Raw genomic sequence first — 13,895 nt, forward strand, 5'->3', positions numbered from 1 at the left:
TCTTGTTTTGAAAATAATATTGCTTCTATTAAAAGATCTGAGCTACATTTCAACTGAAGTAAGTAAACAGCAATTCAGTTTGTCTGTTTTTTGTTTCAGCTGCACCAGACTAACATGGTTACATTTTTACCATTATTCTAGCAAAAACTTCATAACAGTAACTTTTTGTTTTTTTCCCCCTCTCTCCTACAGAGTGCCCTCTAGTGTCCTGAGGTCTTCATTGCATTTACTCACTGAACCTCGCTATTGATTTAATCTTTAATAATAATGCCAATAATTACTTAACTTACATGGTTTACCTCTTCCAAGTGCAATATAACAAACTAAGTAATCCCAATACCACACAAATGAAATAGGGAAGTTGTTCGAGTCAACTGGATGCCCGTCCCTCTGTTTGCTTATTGAGCCACATTGCCTTTTGCAAAATGTTTATTGCAAAAAGGTGACTTTTTATTTATCCAAAAGCCTTTCATTTGAGGTGCCATTAGAAATTAAGATGTCTTTTTCTTTTTATTACACTAACAACTTTAACATGACCTATTTATAAGCAGCATTTACTAAACAAGCAGCATTTACTAAACATGGCTCTCAAACTCTCAGCTTCCTGCCACCCTATCACCTTTTTCTTTAATAGCAACCTTTACAACTTGCTTAAGTCAACTATTGAGTTATACACATTTCAATTGAAAATGTGATTCAAAATCTGTATTACTGAATTTTGTTTTAGGTAAAAGATCCCTATAAACCTACACAAATATCACTAAGAACACGGCAGCAATACGTTAATGATTTAGTATTTGGTGTTTAACAAAGAATAAAATAAATGACGAGAGGGTCCACCAAAAGTTATTCATAGGATTGATTATTTCTAATGTTTTCTTTAAATGCATGAATTGTTGTCACTACAATTACAAGATCATCAAATTCTCATTTTGTTCATCAGTCTTCGTGGCAGTTTGTTTCACACCCACGCATGTTCTCTTCTAATTCAGTTCAGTAGCTAATGAATAACTCCCACTAACAAAAGAGCTTTTCATTCCATGCTCACGTAATTATTAGAGGAGAGTTGCGTAAATGTCACTGAAGACAGTGTTTGCAGGCCTGTCTCTAAATTTGGTTATTCACCACCTTTTCAGCTCAATATTATTGCTTAACTGTGATCATTTTCTAATTACCTTAATAATGCCAATTAAATCACTTGAGCTACATAAGTACAGGCCTACTTAAATACAACTTAACCTAATAAGCACTGGTCATTCATTAAACAATAATGCACATTTTTTAAAGGATGAATGGAATATTATCTGACTGAATCCTCCAACATCACAAAAGTTATTACAAGCAATTTAGCATTAACATTTTGATACCTAATTTGGAGATTTTCAGCCTGAAATGTTCCACAATAAGAATTATTCAAATACAATAGCCCTGACCCCTTTTCTTATCTGTCTGCATCTGTAGCTGGCCACCCACATGAAAACAATCAACAGGGGAGAAAATAGCACTCAAACCTTAATGAAAGGAATTAAATTACTAAGGATGAGGAAGGGAATGAGGTGCATCAATCTCTTAGCAGATGAGCTTTCTTTAGAAAATGAGATTGTCAAAGTAATGGAAACAAGATGTGGCTGGACCATCCATCCTGGTTTTCTGCATTTATCCCAATTTCTCTATAGTTGGAAAAGTTTTCATCCTCCATATTTTCAGAGACCTAGACTCCTAGGTAACTAAGGGTATGTCTACACTACAGCTACTCAGCAATGGCACCGAAGGGCAGACACTTCTTACGCTGGCAAGGCAGGGCCATCTTTACTCACACACCAAATACACAGTTGTGTAGAGCACCTGAACATATGGGGCACCACTGGGTCTGAATGTCCACACAGCTGCCTCTTCTTATCCCTGTTCTGTGGCTTTGCTTTATCCTGGAGAAGATCCACTTTACTTAAAAGTGACAAAGCTTGCCAGACCCATTAGCAGACTCTGAACCTGTGAAAGCTATTCAAGTGGTAATGAAGCTGTTGAACAGGCATTTGCCAACCCCAGCTATATGCTGCCAGTTTCTGAATTTACTGTACTAAATCTACAGGACTTTAGTTTAAAGTTTGCTTTAAAAATATTTCATTAGCATGTTGCTGAAGATTATAAAATCATATCTCTAAAAAATTGTCATCCCCTCACCTGGCATCAGACATTAGGGAACCAGTTTAATAATACTGCATAAGGCCAAATGAGCCCTAAGGAGGTTCTGCTGGCAGGAAGGCGGGGGTGGGGGTGGTTCTATCAATGTAGCTAATCCATCTCTCTGACAGGAGGCAGCAAGATGACAGAAGAAACCTTCGTTTGACTCTGCTATATCTGAATGCATGAGGTGGAGAGAGATAGGTTTACCCAACTAGACCACACAAGGGGCAAATTTTTTCACGTCTCTGCATGACGAGGCTAGGACAATCTAATTTTTAAGTGCAGACTAGGCCTAACACTACCGATTTTTTGAGGAGTCTCCTTCCCAAAAGGCAAAAAGATGGGTGTCAGTGGTCAGCACTCAGCATTGGGCCCAGTATGATTTTGCTGATATTATGCTGATTTGTAATATAGCACTAAAAAAAAAGTATATGGCTACTTTACCACACTATGCAATCAAGCATTAAAACAACATTTTCCAAGTTTTGGATGTTGGATCAAAAAACGTAACTCCCAGGAACAACATCACACTAAGTAATTTAGGAGTTTTTAACAAGGCAGATTATAAAAAGCAGATTTGGCTTTCAGACAGTCCTTTACATCTAAAATAACTTTTGATCCTCCTCAGAAGACAGATTGCACCCAGGCAGCCATTTATGTTCTTATTTTATTTTTAAAAAACCCTTACCGTTCGAGTGGATCTTTACATTTCATCGCTTAGAAAAGGTTGATATCAAACTGTGCTGAGCACCAAAGCTGTTATGAGAAGAGCTGCATCTCAGAGAGGCACCATACCTCCTCTTCTCCCTGCTTCGTGGGGAAATCATGGAACCCTTTTCTGAGGGGAAGCTCACTCCCCCCTTGCCCTCAGCTAATCACACTGGGGATCCAGCATTATGGCTCTACTAACTCTGCACTTCTCCCGTACGCTGTCCACTTTCTCTTTCTCCTCCCTGTCCAACAGCTCATGTGGCAGAAGGGAGAGACAGCACGTCAGACATGGTCAAGGAGACCAGACTAAATGATTTAATGATTCCTTCTGGCCTTAAAAAAAAAAAAAAAAATCTATGAATCTATCCTGCCTCACCCTTCCATGCATGAACTGTAATGTGAACATTTCTTATGTAGACATGTAGAGATGTTACCCCATTTCACTCCCCTCCACAGCTGGCTTAGGGCTAATTAAAACCTAACCTTTCAATGCAACAGAGCAAAATCCCCATTATCTCCTGTTCATAAGAAAACAGCATTTCATAGTTTAGGTGTGTCTCACTATGCACTGCCCATTTACATAGCTTGTTTGCATTACTGCCATGGTTCAGTCACTGCCTACTATCATATTATTGACTTTTCACACTCAGAGAGATGTTGTTAAGGACCTTGTTACTAAGCATAGGTTGCTGGCTTAGTAACTGAGTTGCTGGACTTGGAAACATCACTGATTCTGTAGTGAAGATGAAATCATCCTAGGATTTTAAAACAATAAGAGCGAAGTAGATTCAGCTTCAAGTTCCAATAATCACACGTTCACAACTGATAACATCTAAAACTGTTTGTCACCTGGAGAAAATAGGTCTTTTTTTCTCTGTATTATTTCAGGGGAAATTTTCCAATCCTCTGTACTTTTAAGACAGTTGTAAAACCTGCTCTACTTTTAAAGAAACATAGAATTATCACAAATTTGCTACCCCATTTACCTGATTCTCCTCGCAGTTCTCTTTCCAGTTTAACACCATTTATTTCCAAGGCCCTCTGTCTTTCCTCCACTTCTTCCAGTTGGCGCTGTATGGCCTGCAAAATTACAATGACATACAATTCAAAGATACAGTTTTAAAATGCAAAGATGAAGGACAGTTCAGTGGTTATAGCCCTGGGAATTGGAAACCCACATTCAGGTCTCTGCACTGTTGAAGTTTTCCAGTCTGATCATTTTGGGCTAATTTTTAATTAATATGTAACGCACTTTTAAAAATTCCTGCTAGATGACCACCTGCAGTTTTAAGTGCCTAGACATTTTACCACTCCAGCTGCTCCTAGTGTCCCTGTGCACCAGTTGCCTGTCTGTAAAATGGCAACAGCAGCACTTCCCTACTTCACAGCGCAGTTGAAGGTGAATATATTGACAACTGTGAGCACTCAGACACCATGGTAATGGGAGCCACATTAGTATCGAAAACAGTTTGAAACGTTTGCCTGCTATTTTGAATTGAATGGGACAGCTCCTTCTCATACAACCTTTTAATATGGAAATGAGTCTATAGCTCCATAATTCCCATGAATAGGCACTACATTGGTAACCCTCATATGAACTGAGTTGACCATATCCTCTAAGCATGTCTATGTGGTAGGTGAACCATTTTCAAAGCATCTATTGATTCTGGAGGCCCAACCTGAGACACCTTTAAAAGGTTAGGTGCCAAGTATTTTCTTAAATTCAGGCCCTATGTGTCCAAAGCTGGCATCCAAAAATCAGGGGTCACTTTTATCGTATAGCCATAAAGAAAGGAAAAAGGCTTACAGTGCCCCCCCCCCCATTTTGTTTACTTTCATTTTTTGCTATTGATAGATTTTAATTGAGATTTTTATATTATTTCAGTTTTACAAAAAATGCATTAAGCACATGTAGATTTTTCTCTTTTGGAGCTGCTTCTATTATATCATTGATTTGTCAGTAATGATTAATCTAATATTTGCTAAAATATAAAGAAAAATGTAGAGAAAAATGTAATAGGTTCAACTGCAAAATAACTATTTGTTTAAAATATATCAGAAGAGACTCATTTAAAAATTCCAGAGATTTCAATTTCACTTCTCCATATATAGTGCATGTATTAATTTGGGGGGGGGGGGGGGGCGGGTATACATGGATACATATTTACTCTTTGTATTACTATAATACAGTGGTCACCAACCAGTAGACTGGGATCTACTGGTAGATCTTGGAGCCTTTGACAGATAATCCTGAGTGGTTTGGCCAGGAGACTGTCAAGTGCTGGCACTTCATCTGCCTCTCTAAGCACTGCTGTGTTGCCCTCTGCCTTGGAGCTGCCCTCCCCCGCTAGGAGCCTCTTGTTTGTGTAACCGCCACCAGGCAGATTTGAAGCTGGGACCTCCAGAGTTTTGCATAGGAGCCTCTATCCTTTGAGCTAAAAACCAGCTAGTGCCCAACCCATGCTGCAGATGTCTCTTGGTCTTATCTGTTGCTGTGGTCTAGGTGCCACTGTATGGGACAGTGATCCACACTAGAGCTACGTCTACACTATGAGTTTTCTCAGCAAAAAATATGCTAATGAGAGACTCATTTGCATGAGTTGCAATCTAATTTGCATATTTTCTCCTGATCAGTTTTTGCTCTGGAGTTTTTGTGCAAAAACAAGCAGTGTGGACGTTTTCTTTTTGCGCAAAACCCCCTTTTTCCGCAAGATCGGTATACCAAATGGATCGGCAGAAAATATGCAAATGAGTCCCTCATTAGCATGTTTTTTGCTGAGAAAACTCATGATGTAGATGGAGCCTAGGTATGTGGGTTACATACTTCCCCTAGGTGACAAAGTACATCCCAAGCTTCAGAGACCCAGTTGAGATCGCAGATGAGCCTCCACTTGTAACCACCACTGGCTGTATTTGAACGTGGGACCTCTGGAGCTTAGTATAAGACCCTCTACCCATTGAGCTAAAAGCCAACTAGCTCTCAGCCCATGCTGTAGAGGTATCTTGGTCTTATCTGTTGCTGTTGTCTAGGTGCATGGGACAATGAACCACACTAGGGCTATGTCTACACTGCACTGTAAACTCGAAATAAGTTACGCAATTTGTGCTACATAAATTGTGTAGCTTATTTTAAGTTTATTTCGAAATAGGCTATTTTGAAATTTGATACTGTCTACACAGCACCAAATTTCAAAATATAGTGTGATTTTGAGACATCCCTTAACCCTCATGGAATGAGAGTTACCGGGATGATAAAATAGCGTGCCTGTTATTTTGAAAAATATTTTGAAATAGCAGGGTAGCTAGTGCACCTCTGGTATCCCAAAATAACTTTGATGTGTAGCCATACCCTAGGTGTGTGGGTTATACTTGCTGTGCAGGGCACAGGAAGACGAGGTGGGGGTGCTGATGTCATGGTGCTCCTCCCCCCCACCCTGTACCCCATCTCCACAGAGCAGAGGGGGGCAAGGATGGAGAGAGTTTGCTGGTTGATTTTGGGAGTGGTGCAGGGCCAGAGTAGGGGTGAACCTGCCTTAGTCCCCTGCACCACCACCCAGAAGCCACCTGTGGTAAGAGGTGCCCAGCTGGAGTCTGCATTCCAAACCCTGGCCCTAGTCCTGACCCCCTTCTGCACCAAAAACCTCTGCCCTAGCCCTGAGTCCCCATGCACCCAAATGTCTTCCCAGAGCCTGCACCCTAAACCCCCTCCTGCACCTCAACTCCCTGCCCCAGGCTCAGCTCAGAGCCCCTCCCACACTCCAAATCCTTTAGCCCAAGATCAGAGTCTGCATCCCCTGCACCCCAAACCTCTGCCTCCAGCCTGATAAAAGTGAATGAGGATGGGGGAGGGAGAGAGGATGGAGTGAGCAGTGGCAGGGCCTTGGAGAAGGGGTGGGAAGGGGGTGGGTCAAGGGTGTTTGGGTTTGAGGTGGATCCTGGATTGCACTTAAATTCAAAAAGTGATCTCATGCTTTAAAAGGTTGGCAGCCACTACTGTACTACCTAAAAGGCAAAATGGGAGCTGATCTCTTTTTGAAAATCTAACCTGTAATAAACTTCAACAGTGCAAATTCAGACTGAGAATGCAACTTCTATGTACATGTGTTAAAGGAGTTAACTATGGCTTGTCGTTTGGGTATTTGGAAATCAAATACCATTTGAGATAAACTTATGGAGAAGTGTGCTCACAAGACATTGTACAATGGATACGTGTGCAACTGTATGAGTCACCATCGGCAGAATCTAGAGCTCTTTGTGCTATACCTGGGACAAGAGACTTTGCAGAGGGCCATCTCATTCACAACTAGCAAAGGAAGAATAATTATTCCCATTATACAGCTGGGTGAACTGAGGAACAGAAAAAAATCATTTGTTCTTCCTAATCCTCTCTAAGGTACAGTAACAGGATAGTATCTCTTTTTTATCCTTTCTAAATGAGCAATTTAGTTTTTGTTTCAATTTCACGGAATCTTTGCAATCTCTCTATTCCACTGTATTCTTGAGTTAGGTGCTCATTCCCGCCACCAGTTATTGCATCTTTTGCCCTTCATATGACAAGAAAAATAGTAGGAAGACCCTATATGGGCACAATTGAGTTCCAAATAAATCATCTTTGCTAACTATAGATAAACAAATAAGCAAGATTAGCTGCATATAATCCTGCTGCTCTGACTGCTTTCGGAGAGCATTTGAAACATCACTAAAGGGCTCACAAAGTATTGCAAAGGACAAATATTCACACACTATACACTACAGTCCTGTCTCTCATCACCATCCTTTCTCCCCCACCTACCAAATACTCCGAAGTGTGACACACAGTTTTACTTTGTCACCTGTGCTTTATGGAGTCTTTTCAGCTCCTCTTGTTTAGCCAGTTGCTTTGTTTCCTTTTCTAGTTTTCTCCTTTTAAGGGTCCTTTTTGCCTACAAGAGTAAGGGGAGAAAAGAAGGTAATCAATATCCATGTACTTAGTTATCTTAACATTTCATAGAGTTTTGCCTGCTGCAAATGTTAAGTAGTTTTTGATTCACTCAGCTAGGTTTACTTTCAGCCATTAAGACATTATCAGTAAGATCCTCGCTGCATCCCTAGTTAAACATTAGCTATTTCTGTCAGTGAAGGGAAAAGGGAAAACTGAATCAATAGAGCTACACAACTAGACACCTATGGCCACAAGAGCTTCTGTGGGCATCATGGTTACCAGAGAACAGATCAAATACATAAAGTATCAGCTTCCCATGGAAAATGTGACCGATTTTTTATTGTATTTGCCACTCACTTAATACTCAGCTCATTTGTGTGAATAATAGTATATTTGTTAACATTTTATATTATATGTAAAAATATGCTTTCAAAAAGTATTGGGCTTGATCCCTCACTGGCATGGCTCTACAATGGAGCTATGCTAATTTACAACAGAAAAGGGTCTGTCCCATTTTTCAGTAATTAACTCTGATGTCAGTCATGTGATACAATAGCAGTTCGTTTTGGGCTGCTTGCAACCTCACATGACTGATGTAGTTTGAAGCAGTGCAACAAACACATTAGCATCTGAAACCTGATAAAGGTTTGTCTTCTCCAAAAGCAGTTTAATTATTGTCATTGCCATTATTGCCTTTTCTTTTCTTGTCTGTCCCCCTTTCTCTCCAACACCCTTTGTTTTGCAAGTTACAGAGATGTTGCAATGGAAACATTTTTATGGGCACAAATCAATGAACACTGCAATACCTTCCAAGAAGTACAACGGAGCAATTTTGAAAGGGTTCATATAGGGGAGTGGCATGCGCTGTCTAATCTTGATCCTCATTTATACTATCTGAAAATATTTTAAAACCAGTCATGATTTCCCACTCAAGAAAACAGAAAGGAAATAAAAATAAGACGACGAGAAAATAAAAGTCTAGAAGCCTGTTCTCTCAGAATGCTACATTTCAGTTTCTCTTCAGTTTTGTCAGTGGAGAATGGCAACATCTATCAGGTGGCAAGCAAAACTGGTATGTAAACTCTTACTGGGAGCCAAATGAGATGAACTGATACATTTAATAGTGGATATGACTCAAAACGGTGGGAAGCAATGCCATACCTGAGTCATTGTCACTGGTTTATGCAATAGTTTGTCATTTACACCATATTCAACCTGACATTTTGTTACTGATAGTCTTTCCTCATTACGGTATGTCCATTTGTGCCTGCCAGCTGTTTGAACTCTTGAAACTCATTTTTGTTCAGTTCATGCTGGTCTTTATTTTCTTTGTCCTTTTCCATCTATATATTTTATGTATTGCATTTAGCCCACTCTTATTTTTTTCAAATTAATTTTTTTTTCTGGTTCTTCCCTCTCTCACACTCTGTGGTTTGGGTTGTTTTTTTTTTTTTTTTTTTTTTTTTTTAAGATCTTTGAATTTTATTATTTGAAGCTTCTGGTGTTTAACAAGGTCTGTTTCAACCATCACTTACTCCTTTTTCTTTTACTAACTTCTGATGCCTTCAACACAGAATATTCAGGAAAAATTCGAAACAGTTATAGCCAATAATTGTTAAAAAAAAAATTGCATAATATTGCTGGTAATGTCAAATATCAAAGTGAGGTGGAAGCATGTGATGCATCTCCATTCCACTTATGTGGGCCAACAGATATGGATGGACACGAGAGAAAGCCTCAACTCTCATGGAAACATATTTGTTGGGGATTGTAGGGAGGAGCAGTGAGAGGAGCAGCAGTTAAAAGACAACATGGGAAATGAAGCTTCTCAAGCTCTTCCCTCTAAGCCAAATTTTTGTGACAATTAAATCGATATTTCTTGCACATCTTTGAGAGGGAAAGATTTGGTAAAATGGAATCGATCAGCGTAGCCGTTGTTGCATTGGTTTGGAGAGTCCTTTAAAATATGGAAAAATACAGTTGTGGTTTTGCTACCTTGCTTCTGCAATGCACTTTTCCCCCTTTTTGTCACAGACATACCCCGGGCAGGTATATTATCTGTGTCTGACTAACTTCTCAATATCCCATTGAAGGGAACTCTGGGTGGTTTCTGCCAAAAGTTAAGAACTGGCTGATCATCATGGTTATTGCGAGATGTTTGTATGGGAAATAGGAAAAGAGATATGTAAAATGTTGAATTGTAAGTGGCAAAACCGTTGAAGTCAGACTCATCACCTGAGGCAAGCAGGGACTCAGGGCTAAATCAAACAATGCTGAGAGCAATGGACATCCAAGGACTTGGTCTACTACATGAACCAGACAAAGATATGAGAAAAAGGCCCCAGGAGAGGTCTCTGAAGAGAGGGCCCCCTCAGCTAAGAGACAATGGCCTGTAACTGCACAGGAGCAGAAGAACTGGCCATATGTTCTTATCTGTTACAGAAGAGAAACTCTGCCTTTCAGTGGTCTCATGAAAGGATCTCAGTTTTCTGAACTGGGCAAGCGCTGCATTGACTCACCAGAGAGTGAGAAATACCTTATTACACAAGAAAGTAACTTAATAGGTACAGGCTATGGATTGCATTTTAGAGTTCTCTTTTGCTTATAACCTTACATTTCCAAACTGGCATACTTGCTGCTGTTTGAATTTGTATCTCAAGCTCTGTTAAATGGACTTGTCAATAGTGAAACCAAATTGAAGTTTAAGTGCCTTGTGCTAAGGAGTGTGTCAAACTGAAGTGAAACCAGTGAACACTGAGGCAGCAGGTAAGGACACATGAATTGCAGATGTGCAGAAGACAGGGGACTGGGCACTCCAGTGATGTGTATAAACTACTAGCCTGCAGGAGGAAAGAGCAGGGCTCCCAGAGCATGGAGCAAAGCACCTATGTTGCCAGCAGCTAGTGGCTGGGGAGTGTTCCCCAGGGCTCTCTTCTGCTCTGAGCAGGTGGCTGGGAAATACCCTAGATGCCTTGGGTAACCCCAAAGAGTGTCAGATCTTTGCATTTCAAAATGTTGTGATCCTTGTGGAAATGCAATATTAGATTTGGGGCCTTCTGGTGCTGGTTATTCCAAGCCTGATTTAACCTCAGCTCACCATTGTGGATTGCAGTGTGCTAGAAGTTGAACCTCCCTGGTCAGGACCACAGATGTTGCTGGACCAGCCAGCCATTGGATCAGTGAGCCCCACTGGCTGTTGTCTGGGAGTCCAGTACAGAGGGAGGAGCAGTGGCAGCCTGCTGGTGGGCTGGGGCTGACAGCAGGGCTGACAGCCAGAGCCCTGATCTCCCCTGGCCTGACAAACTCCCTTGTTCGGGGATTGTGCCAGACCAGAGAGGTCCAACCTGTATCAACATTCATTTGTTTAATTATAAAAAAAAAAAAAAAAAAAAACTGTTCAAAATGCCAACTCCTAGCCCAACCAACCTCTCTAGTTAGGGCCATCTACGGATCCCACTTACCGATGCCCCTCCACTTACAGACAAAGGGTAAACAAGTCTCTGATGAGCTTTTCAGCCTACAGTATCTCTCTCCGTTCAAATAACAAACGATCAAAACTTCATTGGGATTTCAGCACTCTTACTTTCTATTAGATAAAGAAACACAGCTGGACCAATATGAGTCCAATACACAGTAGGCATTTGGGGGGGGGTATAATTTTTTGATGGGGCTGCAAAGCTCATTTAATATTTCTGATTAGAATAAATATAACATTTGTCATGCAATCTGCTTGTAGTTCTTTTTTAATGAAGTGGTGGTCCCTCTAGAGAAATCTGCATCTGTTTGTTTTAATTCTTTCAATGGTTTGTTGGTTGGGCTATATATTAAAACCATTTAAAAATGCAGCTTCAGAGAGGTTTATGTTAAGCATGTTTGTTTTTTCAAATTAAATTCATCTCTGTCAGAGCTCTTAGAACCTGGAGAGGAGGGGGATTCTGTCAGGTGCAAGGAATTCTGGTACCTGTCTTTGGGAAAGAAACCTGATGCTGTTCAATCCATTACATATTAGGTCTACAGGTCACCACTCTCCCAAAACTTCTAGTTTAAAGCCAGAGTCATACAAATCTTAAGTATAATGTAACAGCAAAAGCTCCTTTTTATTTCTAAGTAAAGTTTACCTTGAGCACTAATGGAGGCTTGTGTTCAAATTCACCATCAGAGGAAGAACAACAACATACAACCACTTGTTTTTTGACAGATAGGTGTTCAGAGCCTAAAATACAGGAACAAAGGCAAGCAGAAAATATTTTCCCTTGAGACATATGGACATTCATCCTAGCCACTTGCACAGTGCACCTGCCCTGAGCTTTATTAGGTTGCACCTAACAGCAATTTGAAAATTGGCTGACTGTGTTAATTACATTTTTGGCCACTCTCCAATGCCTTGGTTGCCTGTTATTTTGGAATTCTTTTTAAAACATACCAGTATTACATATCCATCAATTAATTCCTTAAACACCATCTAGCATGATGCTCAAAATTCATTCAAAAAGAAAATCTGTTATTAAAAGGCATATCTGAAGTTAGCCATATTACTTAAATGATTGTGTAAGACTCACCATGCTGTGTAATTGAATGCAAAAAGTCTGAGCCAGCTCTTAAACAAATTACCCTTATGTGGCTTCTAGCATCTGGCACCCATTTTTACTACATGACATCTGCTCAGTGTAAAATAGCTGGCGTCAGAATGTCTGGTCATATAAAAAAATCACAAATGTAATCAGAAGCAAATGGACTAAGAACAAGGTTTTATCACATACTCTCATGCAACATAAATATTTCATTAATTATGTCTAAACAAATGTCAGTTTTATTTTTCTGTCTTAAGAATATTATCACATCATTGAACTGTTGATTAAAATGCCATAATAGGTCAGGAAAATCTATACATCACAACAATACACTCCGAGGGAAATTCAAAAGATATCATTGGAAAAAAACCATGCACTTAGGGATGCAAATTAAAGTATATTAAACTATAATGTTATTATGCCTATTTCACCAGAGTCTTGTTCTAGCCAGCTGTAAACATTTGAATTGGTTCTTCTCAATTTATTTGTCTAATTCATATCTTTATTCTCTTTGTTTGAGAAAATAAAACTGCTCCAGGAACATCTGTCTCTGCACTTCAACCTGCTGCAGAGTTAATGATTAACATCTGGACAGGGCTGCATCTTGGAAGTACACATAATTTAAAGTGATCAGCATTTTCCAGGTAACTCTTGATTTTCTATAATTCAGCATATGAATGCAAGTTTTACTTGGAATATGATTACTTTCCATTCCCCTCACTGTAAGTTTCCCTTCCTCTTCTCATTTGTTTAGCTGCAAATCTAAACCCTGCAGGAACAGAATTAATTTGTCTCAAAATTGATTTTAAAATTAAAGTCACTGAAATATGTTCATTCCAGAAAAATAACTAAATGATAGGAAGGGCCAAATTCTACTCCCAGTAAGGTCACGCTTACACTACTACTTTGGTTAGCAAAACATATAATCACAGAACACTAAAACTGGAAGGGACCCAAGAGGTCATCGAGTCCAGTCTGCTGCCCTCACAGAAGGACCAGGCTCCATTCTAGATCAGTGTTTCTCAACCAGTGGTATGAGTACCATTAGGGGTACTTGAGAGAAGTCTGGGGGGTACCTCAACACAACTGAAATTTGGAGAAAACTGAATTTTTGTTTTAAGTTTTATAACACTTTATTATTTTTGTACTTTTATACCCAAAAATGTCATCACCCGCCTGGCTACAATTAACTTGTTTAAACAAATGTGTTGCAATGGTAGAAAAAAACGGTGTGTCTGAAAACTGTAGGTATTGGGGGCACTTTTATATATATATATATATATATATATATATATATATATATATATATATATATATATATTTTAAAGGGGGTACTTAATTTCTTTTTAAAAAAAGGTGATACTTTATTTAAAAAAAAAAAAAGGTTGAGAAACACTGGTCTAGACCATCCCTGATAGAGGTCTATCCAACCGGCTCTTAAATATCGCCAGAGATGCAGATTCCACAACCTCCTTAGGCAACTTATTCCAGTATTTAACCATCCAGAC

The 13,895-nt window shown here is 39.5% G+C and overlaps 1 protein-coding gene across 12 annotated transcripts in view; it reads right to left on the minus strand.

Annotated features, from left to right (window-relative positions):
* The window catches only part of MICAL2 (microtubule associated monooxygenase, calponin and LIM domain containing 2), a 243,117-nt gene that overhangs the window by 14,831 nt on the left and 214,391 nt on the right, over positions 1-13,895 (minus strand). For 10 of the 12 annotated variants that reach the window (XM_075927882.1, XM_075927881.1, XM_075927876.1 and 7 more), the window contains 3 exons: positions 11,935-12,029; positions 7,728-7,817; positions 3,882-3,975 (listed from right to left, as the gene is read on the minus strand). In XM_075927882.1, the coding sequence (XP_075783997.1) occupies positions 3,882-3,975; positions 7,728-7,817; positions 11,935-12,029 (279 nt within the window). Of the gene's footprint in view, positions 1-2,947; positions 2,995-3,881; positions 3,976-7,727; positions 7,818-11,934; positions 12,030-13,895 lie in introns of those variants that run through there. The other 2 variants (XM_075927880.1, XR_012903606.1) reach the window with 2 other exon arrangements.

This window comes from Pelodiscus sinensis, chromosome 4 (genome assembly GCF_049634645.1).
Source record: "Pelodiscus sinensis isolate JC-2024 chromosome 4, ASM4963464v1, whole genome shotgun sequence".
NCBI classification, from domain to species: domain Eukaryota; kingdom Metazoa; phylum Chordata; order Testudines; family Trionychidae; genus Pelodiscus; species Pelodiscus sinensis.